The sequence below is a fragment of the Metopolophium dirhodum genome, chromosome 1, assembly GCF_019925205.1.
Source record: "Metopolophium dirhodum isolate CAU chromosome 1, ASM1992520v1, whole genome shotgun sequence".
NCBI classification, from domain to species: domain Eukaryota; kingdom Metazoa; phylum Arthropoda; class Insecta; order Hemiptera; family Aphididae; genus Metopolophium; species Metopolophium dirhodum.
Window position 1 is genome coordinate 131,954,047 of NC_083560.1, and position 16,614 is coordinate 131,970,660.

Here is a 16,614-nt window from a genome sequence, read left to right on the forward strand (position 1 = left end):
TATATACACGCCACGCCACTGCATCATAATATCAATAATATTATAATGCCAATAATATGTAGATAAAATATATTTAAATGATAAAGGTACAGACAGTTTTATTACAATAGGTAAATAAAAACAAAAATTATTAAATAATGGCTACAACTTTATTAAAAACAAAAAAATAATAATTGTTATCACTTTTGGACATGAGTATATTATTTATAAATTATATTACCAATATAATAATAAAATAAGATTTAAAAAAAAAATTAACATATTATATTAATTATTAAACAAAATAAAACTGTATTAAAAAAAAAAAAATTTAAAAAATAATCCTACCTAGGATACAGCACTATTGGTTATCTTCCTTTATAGCGGTAGCAGACATCCTTCTTATAACTTTTACAATTAATTAATATTATAATATGGTGAAGCGTTTTCTTGTGTATTTAAGGAATTGCTTTCATGTGTTGGTGTAAATGGTACGCTGGAGGAGGGTAATGGACTGAAATTATTATTTGGAGTAAAAGATGGTGCAGAATATAAAGGAGAAAGTGTATGTGTATTACCTGAAGATGTACCTACCAATAGAATGTAAAGGAATAAAAGAATTATTATTACTTGAAGATGGACCGGGAAAATGTATAGGATAGTCAGGTGGTTGATTATTTTGTTGTAGCATTAACATATCCGATTCGTGAAGAATACAGTTAATTTTGTGTTCTGTATTAAGACGAATAAAATCTGTATAAGACCTAAGTTTGTTAGCGACGTGTTCCCCGTATGTTGTCGCGTTATCCTTCACTTTATTTTTTTCTGCATAAGTTTTCAGTATAGAATAAACCTCATCTACTCTTGGATCCTCATCTGTTTTAATTTTTTTTTTTTTTGTTTTGGCGATGAAAATCTCTTTGGTCGTTCTGTAGTTTTCCCATCACCATCAACACTATCTACCACGATGAAGTCATCTTCCAAGACATCTTCATTATCTGTTTCTTCCTAAACAATAATACCTATTTATGTAAATATACGTAAAATTAGATGAGTACCCAGGAGGGCTATGGGGTTATAGCCCCCCCCCCCCCCATTGCCATGTCCATTTTAGCCTATATTATAATTTTATTGATATTTATACAAAAAAAACTAAATAAATTTGAAACTGAAAATGTCCGTAAACAGCTCAAAATAAGTCAAAATATTTTGAAAATTATATGTTTTATAAAAAATGCTAATACAAACATTCAGTCAAAATGTCATGTATCTACGGCCATTTGTTATAGAGTTAACAAAAAAATAAAATAAAAAAATAAATATAAAAAATGAATTAATTTTAGGTACACAAAAAACTAAAATCGATTTTGTTGAATTGTTTTTCCTTAATTTTTCTTTTGTTTTTCAATAAATTTATAAAAAAAAACACACATCATTGTAAAAGTCAATACTTTCATCTCTCTGCTCAGAATCTAAAATTAATTAAAATAAAAAATAATAAGTCATAATTACGTTAAGGAATTTAGGACAACGTAAGAACTGAATAAAAAAAGGTGGATAAGTGGATGTCGCTCTGCTGTACGGTAGGTTACAAGTGGGTCACTGTAATGGATGGTGTTAAATTTGAATTCAATGATATAATATCATTGTATAAGAAAAACGATTCTGAGCGAAAACGGTCAGTCAGCCTATGATATTACCAAGTATATTTGATGATATTATTGTGAATAAAGTAATTTATATATAACCTATTAACGTGGAGCCTTGTTTTAAATTTTCAATCCTTAGCCATAAAAGTTAAACATTTTATAAATTTTTAACCACAAAATAATTAATAAATTATAAATTTGATAAATGTTGTCAAAATTTGAACTTTAAATGCTTATAAAAAAAAATTGTGCAAATGTATTTTTAATATTTTTCAACTGCTATTAAAACAATATATCAGGAGTCTAATATTAAATTTTCACGCTTTTTTACCCAACAAATAAAAATTTATTGATATTTATAGAAAAAAAAACTAAAAAAATTGAAAACTGACAATGTCCGTAAACAGCTCAAATAGAGTCAAAATATTTTCAAAATTGTATGGTGTATAGAAAATGCTAATATAAACATTCAGTGAAATTTTCAAGTATCTACAGTCATTCGTTTTTTAATTACAATAAAATAAAAAAATCGTTACATGAGAAATCGAGTAAATATCAAATGTTGTAAAAATATAAATTTCAGACGCTCATAAAAATTTAATTTAAGTTTCTTCTAGACATTTTTTTTTTGATAAAGGTAGACAAACTTATGAGTAATCTTATATTACATTTTCAAATCTTAGATTTAAAAAGAAAAATTTTTATGAATTCTCATCAAAATAATTTGCTATTTTTCGTGATTTTTCCGTATTTTGTCAAAATTTAAACTTTAAATGCTTATAATTAAAAACTGTAACTAAGGATTTTTAATTTTTTTCATCTGCCTTTGAAACAATAAACTAGGAGCCTTCTATTAAATTTTCAAGCTTTTTTACTCAATAGATAAAATTTTATTGATATTTATAGAAAAAAAAACTAAAAAAATTGAAAACTGACAATGGCTGTAAACAGCTCAAAAAGAGTCAAAATATTTGGAAAATTTTATGGTGTATAGAAAATGCTAATATAAACAACCAGTGAAAATTTCATGCATCTACGGTCATTTGTTTTAGAGTTACACCAATAACCAAAATCGATTTTGTTAAAAATCGATTTTGCGTAAAAATTCCCGTTTTTCCTTAATTTTTCTTTTGTTTTTCACATCGCTTTTGAAAACTACTGGGAAATTAAAATTTTGACCTCCCCAATGCACCAACGATATTCACTTTCCCATCGAACAAGATACTGAAGTCGAAAATCGAAGCATTATTTCGACTACTTATCGTGTACACAGACACAAAAATAAAAAATAAAAAAAAAAACACACATCATTGTAAAATCAATACATTCATCGTTTCACTCAGAATCTAAAAAATATACGAATAATATGATTTTTTATAATCCAATACTATAATAAATACAAAAATCATTAAATGTATAAAATTATAATATAATATAAAATATTTAGGAGTAACATAATACGTATTAAAATATTGTTTTGTATTGTAAGAAAGAGTTATAAATTATTTAAACTAAAAATTCAGTTAATTTGTATTTTGTTTAAAAAAAAAATGTATTTAAACCTAATTATATTAAATATAATGTATTATACACTGAAATTTGCAATATAAATTGTATATTGTTATTTGTTAATATAAAACAATGCAATTATTGAACTGCATTTAGAATAAAAATAATTATTTTACTTGGTTGGTGGCGCAGGAGAGGTAACAGAAAATTATATAATAATTTGTTAACATTATTTTAACAATATTTTTCAATGTAGGTACTATAAACAAATTATAATTATTTTTAGATGCCTAATTCATCAAACGCATGGGAATTAATAGCAAATGACTATAATGAATTATGGAATTTTCTGCAATGTGTAGGTGCTATTGACGGTAAACACATCGTAATGCAAGCACCTTTTAATAGTGGCACGGAATATTTTAATTACAAGGGGACATTTAGTGTTGTACTACTTGCTGCAGTGGACGCACATTATTGTTTTATTTTTGCAAGTGTTGGGTGCCAAGGTAGGATATCAGATGGAGGTGTATTTAATAATTCCATCTTGGCAAAAAAAATTTACGATGAATCTTTAAACCTACCATCGCCAAAAGCACTTCCAGGACAAAAAGAAAAATCTCCATATGTTTTTGTATGCGATGATGCTTTTCCATTGAAGGAAATTTTAATGAAACCTTTTCCAGGGACTCATTTACGAGGTTCACCACAACGAGCTTTTAATTATCGTTTATCAAGGGCACAACGTGTCGTTGAAAATACTTTTGGCATAATGGCTTCAGTTTTTCGAGTCTTAAGGAAACCGTTATTACTACAACCAGAAAAAATAAATACAATTGTTTTAGCGTGTGTCCATTTGCATAATTTTTTAAGACGGAGTGAGTCGTCAAAAAATGTATATAGTCCACCAGATATTTTTGACTCTGAAGCTTTTGAAAACCGAACTTTAAAAAAAGGAACTTGGAGGAGTGATTCGTCGGAAACCACGTCATTTTTACCATTGAAGAAATGTGGACGAAAATCAGCAGCAGCTGTACACAAAACTCGTGAACGATTTGCTCATTATTTTGCAACTGCAGGGCGTGTTTATTTGCAAGATGAATTTGAATAAGTTGTATTTAATTACCTACCTACTTCTATGCTTAATTTTTATTAACTATTTACTATTAATTATTAACCAATAAAAACTACCAATTATTTGTTTTAAAAAAATTATTCAAATAATGTTGTTATTACCTGTGCATCATAAGTGTCTCAAGTATTTTTTGGTTTATTTCTATCTGAAAAAAAATTAATGGCTTGTACAAATACCACGCACTTGTGTAATTATCATCGGTTCCAGCTCCAGATTTTTTATTTTTTACTTTATGTTGTTCCCTACGAAATTGGGACTGTAAAGTTTTCTATTTTTTGTCAACTTTTTGCTGTGAAACACCCAAGATGTTGGCGATTTCATTGATTGAATCTGTCCTTCGGATTTCTGTATAGTATGTTTTGTAGTATTTGTATGCTGTACTAAATTGTTATGAACGCCACCGTATATGCCCGTGATGTTCTGTTATATTTTATATTGTGTCCTTGGTTGTATCCAAAGACGACAATTTGTTGAAACCGTTCTCTGTGTAGCGGGTGATAATCAAATGTTGGTAGTTTATTATTAAAAAGAATACACGATTTGATTTAAATAAGAATACTTTACTTTATTAATTTTAACTATGTAATTTATATATTAGAAGCACACTACTTAACTCGAATGAGTCGGGTTCTAGACTGAATTGCCGACAGGACCGATACAATAGTCTTGTCGTGCAAAAGCAAAATATCTAAGATAAGACGCCTACATACAGGCGTTATTATACTCTGATAAACAAGCGTCACTATAGTCTACATAATATATAGTGGTGGGCATATAACACCCCCCGGGTTAGACGGAAGATCATTATCCTACTTCTAAACAATTATTTTGGGTAATTTTTCCTTTTCTTATTTTAAGTTCTACTTGATTTTGTTCATTTTTTTCCGTCGAACTCGGTTGATTTACATTGATATTTTTAATTTTCTTAAAATTAAATATTTTTCTTATTATGATAATTGACAGTATAATTATTAGTAACCAACATAGTGTTATTAAACCAATTACATAATAATTTATATAAATTGAAGATTGCTTATAATCTAAATTATCTTTTGGGATAGTGACTTCAGTATCATCTTTATACTTTGAAAATACCATTTCTGGTGATACAAATTCTTTTATTGTGTTAGCATCGTGTATATATTTAGTTAAATTTATAGTTGGTATGAAGTCTGATTTTAATTCTGAATAAATTGTTCTAAACGGAATCATGCGATAACCTCCTGAAATTGCGGAACATTGTTCGCTCAGTGATAATATTCCTGATCCAGTTAATACTTCTGTAATTGAATCTTTATTGGAACACGTTACAACTAAATTTTGCTTTGTTACCGTGAAAATCCACGAATTTGATGACATAAGCTTATGAAAAATCCCATGTTTAAATGAAGTGTATTTTATTTTACAAAAATCTGCTAATTCTGTTATATCTGAATAAGAAATTAAATTTATTTCACATTCGTTTGATGTCACTACCCTTTTGGCTAAAAGGTTTTTACAAATTTTAAAACGGTTTGTATCAGTACACAAACTAACATCGTTTTCGCTTAAGTTAATAAAATATTCCTGATCAATAGTTATGGCTATAAACTTAAACCTAGGTTGTATAAACATAAATCTCTTATCTTCTATATAATATACTGGGTTTGGTAGAACATTATATAGTTTATACATGTTACTTAATACTAAAGGAATCGTATTGATGAATATAATTAAATCATTACTTTTAACGATTGTAGTTTGTATTATTCTATACAGTTCAGACATACCAGATACATCTAATTTTACAGGAATGTTTAAGTCAGGTGAAAGATTTAATTTAATTAATTTCATTTCATCTAATAATTGATTTGATGATATTACTAAAGGGTGTAATTTCCCATACATAGCCGAATGTAATATTTGAATAATTTTTCCTACTTCTAAAGCATATTGGTTATATATTAAATTTAAATTTATAATTTGATTTTCCAATATAATTTTGATATTTTCATCACTAAACTCTTCTCGTTCTGATAAAATAAAACGGCGAATTTGTCTTATGTTATTTTGTATTTCCGTCGTTGCGTCTATAGTTGGTTTATTGATCATTATTGCATTATTAGTATTCGCAGGAGTAATTATTAATTTACTTTCTGCCAAATTTTGAGATTTCTGTCCATTTTTTACCATTGTTCTGATATTTGAATATAATTTGTAAACATCATCTATTTTTATAGACCCGAACAGAGTATATATAATTTCTTTTATACCGTTTGCTACATTGCGTTTATGTTTTGAATGATCCTGTTCTTCAATTATTTGGACTAGTTTGTTAGTCTCAAATTCAAATTCGTTCAAAACTTTTTCTGATGTAGTCTTAAACAATGAACAAATTTCAGATGTATAAAATTTCTTTTTTAAGCATAAGAAACTGCATTCATCTGAAAAACTTTCGGTCGCTTCATTGCAAAGTGCTAGAGTTTCTTTCTGAAAATTTTTGATTTCCAAATAATGTGCCTGATAAATGGACACATTTAAATATACTGCTATCTCCCAATTTGCAGGTGTTATATGCATGTCGGAGATGTAGTCGAAGTAGATTCCTGGTGATTCTTTTGCATACGAGATGTTGTACAAGGGTTCTGTTTTAATAAGTGATTCCATCATACATATTATTCTGAAACACCATTGTGTATTATTTGACTACAAGTTCATATGTGAAATACATTATATTATTATTATTTTTATTTTTATTTTTTTTTATTTTATGTTATCTATGTATCATTACCACTATTATAATAATCATTTATATATAAATATATTATCTTTTTTTTTACGGAAAACACGGCTTAAGTTCGTTTATGTGTATTTTCACTTCTTTTCGTTCTTTTTGTATTATGACATTTTCATTGTCTTCTAATTGAGTAACCGAATACGGTCCAAGCCATTTAGGACTTAATTTGCCTTTCGGTTGGTGATTTTTTATCCAAACTCGATCTCCTACATTGAAGTTAATTTCATGTCGATTTTGATCATATGTTTCTTTGGATTTTTCTTTACTTAATAATATGTTTTTTCGAGCTTGTTTGTGTGACTCTTGAAGTTTTTGTTTCAACTCGAAGACATAATCTTCGTAGTTGTATCTAGGTTGAGGAGTTCTACTTAATGTATGTGGTATTGAACAAGGGAATCCATATATTAGTTCGTATGGTTGGTGTTTGGTTGTTGTATGTACTGTGGTGTTGTATACAAACATTGCATACGGAACATAGTCATCCCAGTCATCAAGATGTTTATCGACATAATGTCGAAGATAAGCAGCTAACGTCTGATGTGACCTTTCAAGTCCACCATTAGATTGAGGATGATATGATGTCGTGTGTAGTTTATCTATTTGCAATAGCTTACAACAGGCAGCAAATATTTTACCCATAAATTCTGTACCACAATCTGTTAAGATTGACTCCGGTATTCCATGATGGCATACAAAACCTTCAACGAACGCCTTCGATACCGAATTTGCATCGTGAGATACTAACGGATATGCAGCCGAAAACTTCGTCAAATCGTCTTGTAGTGTCAATATATAATTATTTCTTTTTTTAGACGTGGTAATTGGTCCAACAATATCTAGGAATATACGTTCAAAGGGTTTGGAAGATGTAGTTGTTATAACCATAGGTTGTTTGACGGTTTTATTAAGAGTTTTATTTCGCTGGCATGATTGACATGACGATATAAAATTTTGTACATCTTTTTTCAATCCTTTCCATGTATGTTGTTGTTTTATTCTTTTGATTGTTCTGGAAATTCCTTGATGGCCTCCTAGTGGTGAATTGTGAAATTCTTCGATAATCTTATATTTATCTTCTTCTGTATATGTGTTATCAATGAACACTAGTACTTTGGTTTCAGAGCCTTTAAAATGGAATCGAATCATTGTGCGTATTTCAGACCAATCTAATTGATCTATTCCACAAGCTATTTTTGGTAATGCAAGTTTTTTTATTTTATTTGTATCGCAGAAAGTTCGCAAATTTTTTAAAGTTAAAAACATTGTTTTATTAGAAGGCTTCTGCCAATGTTTTTCTTTTGTAATTAGGTAAAGAATAGTTCTTCCATTTACTTGTAAAGAAGCTATTTCTGTTACCTGTTTATTTTGATTTTTTAGCTGTTTAATTTGACCATATTTTCTTCTGAATTCGAGACCTATCCCTTTTTTCATACAAAAATCTTGAGAAACACAATGTCCTAATGCATATTCGTCTGCAGCATCGAATAAATTACCCGCTGTTTCAGTAACATTATTGTTTATAATGATACGTTGGGATATTTCTTCAAGAAATTTCTGATATTCGTTAGTCGATTGAGGCGTAATTGCCGTAGTAGTAGAAACTGCTATTCTGCTAAGTGCGTCAGCATTTGTGTTCTGGACTCCTGGTTTATAAATGATTGAATAGTCGTATTCTTCTAGCAGAAGTCGCCACCTCGTAAGACGAGCTCCAGGATCTTTAACTCCAAACATCCATGATAGAGGTTTGTGGTCTGTTATAATGTTAAATTTTCGACCGTAGATGTAAGGACGAAATTGTTTAACCGACCAAATTATTGCCAACAGTTCCTTTTCAGTAGTATTGTAATTTATTTCAGCTTTATTTAATGTGCGTGATCCATAGGAAATTGGCAAGTCTGACCCAATGTTTCCTTCCGATAATATTCCTCCTATTGCACAATTACTGGCATCTGTTGTAATATTGAAAGGTTGAGAAAAGTCAGGAAATTGAAGTATTGGTTTCTTGGTCAATATGGTTCTGAATGTTTGAAATGCGTCTTCACAAGCATCCGTCAATATAATTTGTTGATCCTTCTTTAGTAAAGATGTTAATGGTTTTTTTTTTTTTACTGAAATCTTTGATGAATTTTCGATAATAACCTATTAATCCAAGAAATGATTTTAGCTCTTTAGCATTAGTTGGAGTGCAATAATTAGCTACACATGATATTTTTTTTGGATCTGGTTTTATGCCTTCATCAGTTATCAAGTGACCAAGATAACATACTTCTTTACTTAAGAATTGGCATTTCAGTGGTTGAAGTTGCAAATGATATTTACGAAATCTTTTAAATACATCTCGTAAGTTATTTTCGTGATCTTTAATAGATGTTCCAATAACGATTACATCATCCAGGTAAACAAAAGATAAGATTTCACACCGTTGAGACAAATAAGTACTTGATTCATAAGTCTTTGAAAAGTTGCCGGAGCTCCTTTTAGTCCAAAACACATCCTGTTGAACTCAAAATGGCCCTTTTCGGTGCTAAAACCGGTTTTTTGTCTGTCTTCCGGTCGCATTGGAATTTGATGGTAACCACTCGCCATGTCCAAACATGAGAAATACTTTGCATTTCCCAATTGATCCAAGATTGTATTGACGTCTGGCATTGGAAACGCATCTCCCACAGTAAGGTTGTTTAATTTACGGAAATCAACTACAACCCTGTATTTTTGTTCACCTGAGTCATCGATCTTCTTTGGCACTACTAACAATGGAGCATTCCATGGGCTATCACTGGGCCCAATTATTCCATCTTTTTCCAATTTTTCAATTTGGTTATCTATTTCCTCTTTCTGCGCATATGGAAGTCGATAAGGTCGTTGATAGATGGGTTGTGTTGTTCCTGGTGTTCTTATTTCATGATATACAGCGTCTGTACATGTAATTTTATCTCCTTCGAGAAAAAATATATCAGAAAATTCACTGCATAACTCTTCAATAGATACTTTTTCTTCAAGATTCATATGATCTGTTTTGAGAAAGTTCTTTAGAAGTTGAATCCTATTTTGTTCATTTTTTGTTACTTTATTAGTATTTACAAAATGTTTTATCGATTCTTCATTTATTATTTCGTGTGATAACTCTGTTAGTTTTGGTATAGGTACCACAATTTGAGTTTCTGTTGGGTTAATTATACTTATGAGAATCTGATGATTTTTTACTTGATTTAATATATTTCCACATATTATTTCACTATTTATATTTTGAGCGTAAACTAGTATGCTCTGATGTTCTTGAATTTGTAGATCTGACACATCTACTGGAATAATTGTTTCACATCTAGCTGGAATAGTTGTGACGTCATCTAATGTTGATGTAATTTCCCCTTTTCCTACGTCAATGACAATTTGATTCTCCGTTAAAAATGGTTTCCCCAAAATACCATCCTATAATTGGAAAATTTGTCGGAACTACATGAAATTCACTTTCGGAAGATTGATTTCCATTTATGACTGTCAACATTGTAAATCCCATGGTCTTAACTGTTTGATCATTTATCCCCTGTAACATGAATATTTTTGTGTCTGATACTTGAACATCATCGTGAAGCGCATCTAGTTTTATTAAATTAAGATCAGCCCCTGTGTCTACAAGTAGCTTTACGATCTTTTTTGTACATTGTGGAATTTTATATAAAGCATGATTATCAATTAATTTGGTTCTGAATGACAAGGTTCTTGCAGGTTTAAGGCTATTGTTTTTAATGTTTTGACCGATTGGTTGCCCGAGCCACTCGGTCTTGGCCCATTTCCCGAAAACTGTCCATTGGATTTATTTGTTTTTTTCTTTTTGTAACATACATCTTCGGAGTGCCCCGGTTTATTACAATAAGTACATGTTATCTTTTTTACATCTTTATTATTTGGATTTGAATGTAATTTTGATTGAACATTTTGTTGGCCAGTATCTTGACCGCGATTTCCATATCTACATTGATTTGTAAAATGATTATTACGATTGCAAACTTCGCAATATTTTTGATTGTTATTTCTGCCTTGGTTTCCTCCTTTAAGTATTCGTTGAGTCTCTTTTGATGATTGATAAATTTTTTGCTCTTCAAGACTTGCCTTCATCGCATCTTCTAGTGTTTCAAAGTTTCTTGATTTAATCACTGTTCTTAAATGAGGTAATAATCCTTCTACGTATGTCGTTAAAGTAATTTCTTTTATATATGTACGTATTGCTGTGGCATCTGTGGTTGATTTTCCCTTTGTGCTCACATTACATAATTCATTTAGTAGATTTTCAACCTTTGTAGAGTAGTCATGAACTGACTCTCCTTGAGACTGTCTTGTTGATGTAAGTTCAAGTTGTAGATACCCTGGTGTACGTTTAGCACAAAAATTTGATTCGAGTAAATGTTTAAGTCCTGCCCAATCTTCTACATCGCGATGTTGAGTTATCGCAAAAGCTTTTTGACTTAATTTTGTACGAATAGATTGTAACAAAACTGGCTTTATGATGTTATCGACATTAGACATTACAAAATCACATGCGCTAAGATAAGGATAGATATCAGTTGAATCTTCACCATTGAAAAAAGGAACCAATTTAATGGCTGTTTCTAAAGAAAGAACTGTATTGTTCATTTTGGAAATGGTACACGAATTATCCACCCCCAAAAATTTTAAACCGAGTAGTTCGGTATTTTTATTTAATTGTTTTGGTGTGTTATATTCACCTATTTGATCCGAAGGTACTGAAGTTGAAATATTACCCTTAGTATTAGAGAATAATGATTCTACACTTCTAGATTTCCTATGGTATCTTTTATTTTGGTGTGTTCGTGACCTAGTATTTGGGCCACTATATTTTAAATTATCGTCAAAGTTATTTGGTATAGGAGTATTATAATCTTTATTTACTGTAGATGTATCTGGGCTCCTATCACTGCTACTACTATTACTACTTGATTGAGTAGACTTACATTAAAAGTGTTAGTTTGTTATTATAATGTATAATAACAACAAAACAAAACGACAATAATAATAATAAAAAAAAATTACAATTATGTTAGTAGGTCAAAATAAAATACAGTAATTGTATTCTATTATTCAAGTTAGTGATAGTAATATTATTATTATATAAAAATATTTATGTTTTATATATTTTTTATTTTTTTACTCACAGTATGACGGTCTTTGTTATTACTTCGAACTGCATAATGAATAATGATTGACTTCTTTGACAGACTATCTGGATCCCTTGTTGAACTCGTCGCGTCTCACGGTGTCGTTCCCACGTAGTTTTCAAGTTATTTCGTTTGAAGTTCTACGCTCCGAAACCGGTATGCGCGGAGACCACACTGGTGGGTTTTGTTTAATTTGAACGATTAATTAATTTCTGTTTACTACAATATGCGTATTGGTATTGACAATATGCGTTGATTGTGTATTTATAATGACCGATAAAATATTATGGTGATCACGTTTTTTACGTAGGTGGTATAAAACAAGTAGCACCTCTTACGGTGTATTTGTAGATGCGTGTGACGTAAATATCGGAAACTATAGAATAGTTTCCTCACCAATATTTATGTAAAAGCGCCTCCGTGTGAATAATAATTCACTCGTGTTCACTTTTTTTTTTTACAATAATTATTTGAATATATCACTCACTAGACAGAATTTCTTTCAAAAGAAATGAAAAGAAAAAACGGCTACCGCTGCCACCAATGTTATGAACGCCACCGTATATGCCCGTGATGTTCTGTTATATTTTATATTGTGTCCTTGGTTGTATCCAAAGACGACAATTTGTTGAAACCGTTCTCTGTGTAGCGGGTGATAATCAAATGTTGGTAGTTTATTATTAAAAAGAATACACGATTTGATTTAAATAAGAATACTTTACTTTATTAATTTTAACTATGTAATTTATATATTAGAAGCACACTACTTAACTCGAATGAGTCGGGTTCTAGACTGAATTGCCGACAGGACCGATACAATAGTCTTGTCGTGCAAAAGCAAAATATCTAAGATAAGACGCCTACATACAGGCGTTATTATACTCTGATAAACAAGCGTCACTATAGTCTACATAATATATAGTGGTGGGCATATAACAAAATCAATAAGTTTCAAAATTTGGTCTTGATTCCAGTCTTTTTCGGTAGACATTTTAAACTAATAGATTATCTGATTATAACACAACACGGCGGTCACACAGTGGTGAAATACGAGTTACGACTGAATTGGTTATTAAATGCACCCAAATACAAAATTAACATTATAAACATAGAATTATTATTAAAATAATTTAAAGGATCATTCTTCAGTTTTGGATTTTCCTGTGTAAATAAAATATTTGAGAGTGGCATGGTATTGGGCTAAATTAAAATATAATGTGTAATTATACACACTACTAGTTATTCTCTACTAGTGGTAACGATTTTAGACGTGTTTTTAAAATACACGTGTACACGAAGTTCGTGTATTTTAAATACACGTATAATTGATTCGTGTATTTTAAATACACGTGTAATTGATTCGTGTATTTTAAATACACGTGTAATTGGTTCGTGTAATTAATATTCCATGAATAAAAATTATATTTATTAAAAAATATTACGCTTCATAATTTATTAGTATTTATAACTATTTATTCAGTACTAACAATAATAATAACATTTGAAACAATATTAATACTAATAATAATAATTTAACAAAAAATGAATACAGGAAAACAACAAAAAGTACCTATTTAGTACCAAAAAAAAATTTAATTATAATCCAGTTAATATTAAATAATAATAAATAAATAATTTTAATATATCATACTTTAATAGATAGTTTTAATTTTAAATCATCAGCTGTTTATTCTGATACAAAAATACAAGTAAATTTACATTTTCTGGTGATAAGGAAGCTCTTTTTCGGGTGACTATATTACCAGCAGTTGAAAAACAACGTTCAGCACTCACTGATGTTGCAGTAATTGCCATATACTTTTTAGCAATGATAGCACCTGTAAGCGTGGACTACAGGAGACTCGGGTCAGGATTAATTATAGATCAAAACACTAAGACTGCGGTCAGATAAAGTTTATATTACTGAAAAAGCTTATTGATTCGGTTGCCCGGAGGACACGGTGACGAAAACGGCGTCACTGGTCGCTTGGCAAAATAACACACTTTCGTACGGAGGTACGCGGCGGCGTGACGGCGTCGCCGGACCTTTACAAAAAACAGAGCTCGGACGACTCGACTGTACAACTCGTTACTCGTTACTCGCTAGACGGGCCGCCGTCGCGGTCCGTGCCGGTACAGTGGGCTCAAGGCGCAGTGTGACCAATCTAGGGCACACAGTGCCTCGGCCCTTACAATAAATCAATAAAAATTACTGGGTGCTAACATTCGGCCTTCCTGGCCTGTGGGATCGCCCTCGATCCCGAGCAACCGAAATAACTAATAATTTTTTTTTTTTGTTTTTTAATAGAACAGTGTTATAAAATAATTTCACAAACGGTATAAACAAATTAATTTTTTTTTACAAAACGGTGTAACAGAATTAAATAGTTTACAAAACGGTGTAACAGAATAACTTACAAAACGGTGTTACAAAATAACTTACAAACGGTATAAACAGAATTAATTTTAATTTTTTTTTATTTAAAACAGAACAGTGTAAATATACCTATACCTCATCCAGCTGATAATCCACGAAGCGGGCAGGACGCCTCCTGGACCGACTGGGCCTGGCGTTCCCCGCGACGGTTACGGCGGAGCGTGTTTCCTCGACCTCGTGTCTGGTGGGTCCTCTTCAACCTCACGAAGGATTTTCCAGGACTTTAGCTGTGATACGTGGGCTGACGTCGCATACACCTCACGACCATCAGTGGCCAGTTCTGCCACTCTGTACGTGTCACCCGGCAACACTTCCATGACCTGCAGGGGTCGTTCTCGATATTTTGCTTGCAACTTGGAGTTTTGATCGGATCGCGGTTGTCGTATCATCACAACGACCTCCCCTACATCATATTTCACACCTTGATGGTGACGCTGATCGTACGAAGCCTTCATACGCGACTGACTTTGCGCGATCGCAGAACGTGCATGATCTTGAAGCTCATGCGGATCTGTCCAATCATCGCGAGTGCGGCTGTGATCGAACATGACGCTCCCATGATACCGTGGGTTGTATCCATGTAAAAATCCGTTCGAGAGGTCCAACGTGGAAAATAGTTTCCCCTCTGCGAGGTGGCTGAGCAGCTCGTCAACTTCCGGCATCGGGTACGGTTGATCCAATCGCCGGAAATCAACACACAACCGCTTCTCACCGGTTCCCTTGCTTACCAGCAGAACAGGACTGGCGTACGGGGATGTGGAGTCAGTGATTATTCCGGTGGCCCTCCATTCATCCAGGATTTGAGAAATAATTCGACGGTCGGACGGAGAGGTTCGGTAAGGCCGCTGACGGACGGGCTCGCTCCCGGGCGTCTCCACGATGTCCATGTGGAGCACGTCGGTGCAACCCAGTTCTGCCAGAGACTTGGCAAATACATGTCGATACTCGTTTAACAATGCAAGTATAATTATTGAGTAGAGTAATTAACATAATCAGAAGTGGGATTTCGAATTGACGAACGTAGTTGTAGTGCGTGTTTGTGACCACCGTGGTAGTCGTGCGGGTAAACGTGTTTCCGCCGTAAACGTTGTTTGTAGTGCGTTACAGATACGGAATTGTTATCCTACGATTGCCGCGCGTTAAGCGTTGTCGATACGTCGTACGTATAGTGTCGCTTATAGTCGGTGGTGATTGTACCGTGTAATTAAATTGGTCGATCGTCTCCCGATTTCCGACGGAACGTGGTTATTGTTGCGACTTCGTAAGCCGAATTCGAGGTTAGGTGCGACGTTGTCGGTAGCAGCAGTTGGTACCCGTGAGTGCGCTCACCGCGGTTGATTTGCGCTATCATTGCTGTGATACTATCAGCGCCGCGTCGTTGTTGTTGTTGTTGTTATTGATTAGTGATAACGGCGATAGACACTATCGTTCGATATGCACGGCGATGACAACAATGTGCAAGGAGGACAGTCGTCGCAAGTACCAAAGGCGCCGACCTACAATGAGCTTCTCACGCTCATTGATCAATTGCAGAAGAGATTATTGTCCAACGAGTCTAGACCGACCACGGACGCGGATAGCCGCGAACAGCACAATCGGTCGATATCAGAGTCGAGTTCGCGCCAACCCACGTTGGATTTCCGTGTCTTACCGGACCTGGACAAGACGGTAGGAATTTTCAATGGACGCGAATCGACACATGCAGCCGCCGACTGGCTTACATCAGTGGAAGGTATGGCTGATCTAAATTGTTGGCCGTTCGCATACCGATTACAGTTTGTACGTGCAAACGTACAGGGCGCGGCCAGGGACTGGTTTGTAGGCCGTACGTTTCGGGATTGGCCTGATTTCAAAACGCAGTTTAATGCAACGTTTATACGCGCTGTACGCATGTCTGATCGCTGGGACGCTTTGCGTAGGCGGAATCAGAGCAAGGATGAACACTCAATGGACTA

At 32.6% G+C, this 16,614-nt stretch overlaps 1 protein-coding gene across 1 annotated transcript; it reads left to right on the top strand.

The window, feature by feature from the left end:
- The first annotated feature begins 3,423 nt into the window (after positions 1 to 3,423).
- LOC132953828 (uncharacterized) lies at positions 3,424 to 4,248 on the top strand. The gene has a single exon (XM_061026163.1). It carries the CDS (start codon positions 3,424 to 3,426, stop codon positions 4,246 to 4,248), a length of 825 nt encoding a protein of 274 aa, XP_060882146.1.
- The last annotated feature ends 12,366 nt before the right edge of the window (positions 4,249 to 16,614 follow it).

Coding starts and splice junctions, on each gene's coding strand:
- LOC132953828 (XM_061026163.1), top strand. CDS start 3,424: ATGCCTAATTCATCAAACGCATGGGAATTAATAGCAAATGACTATAAT.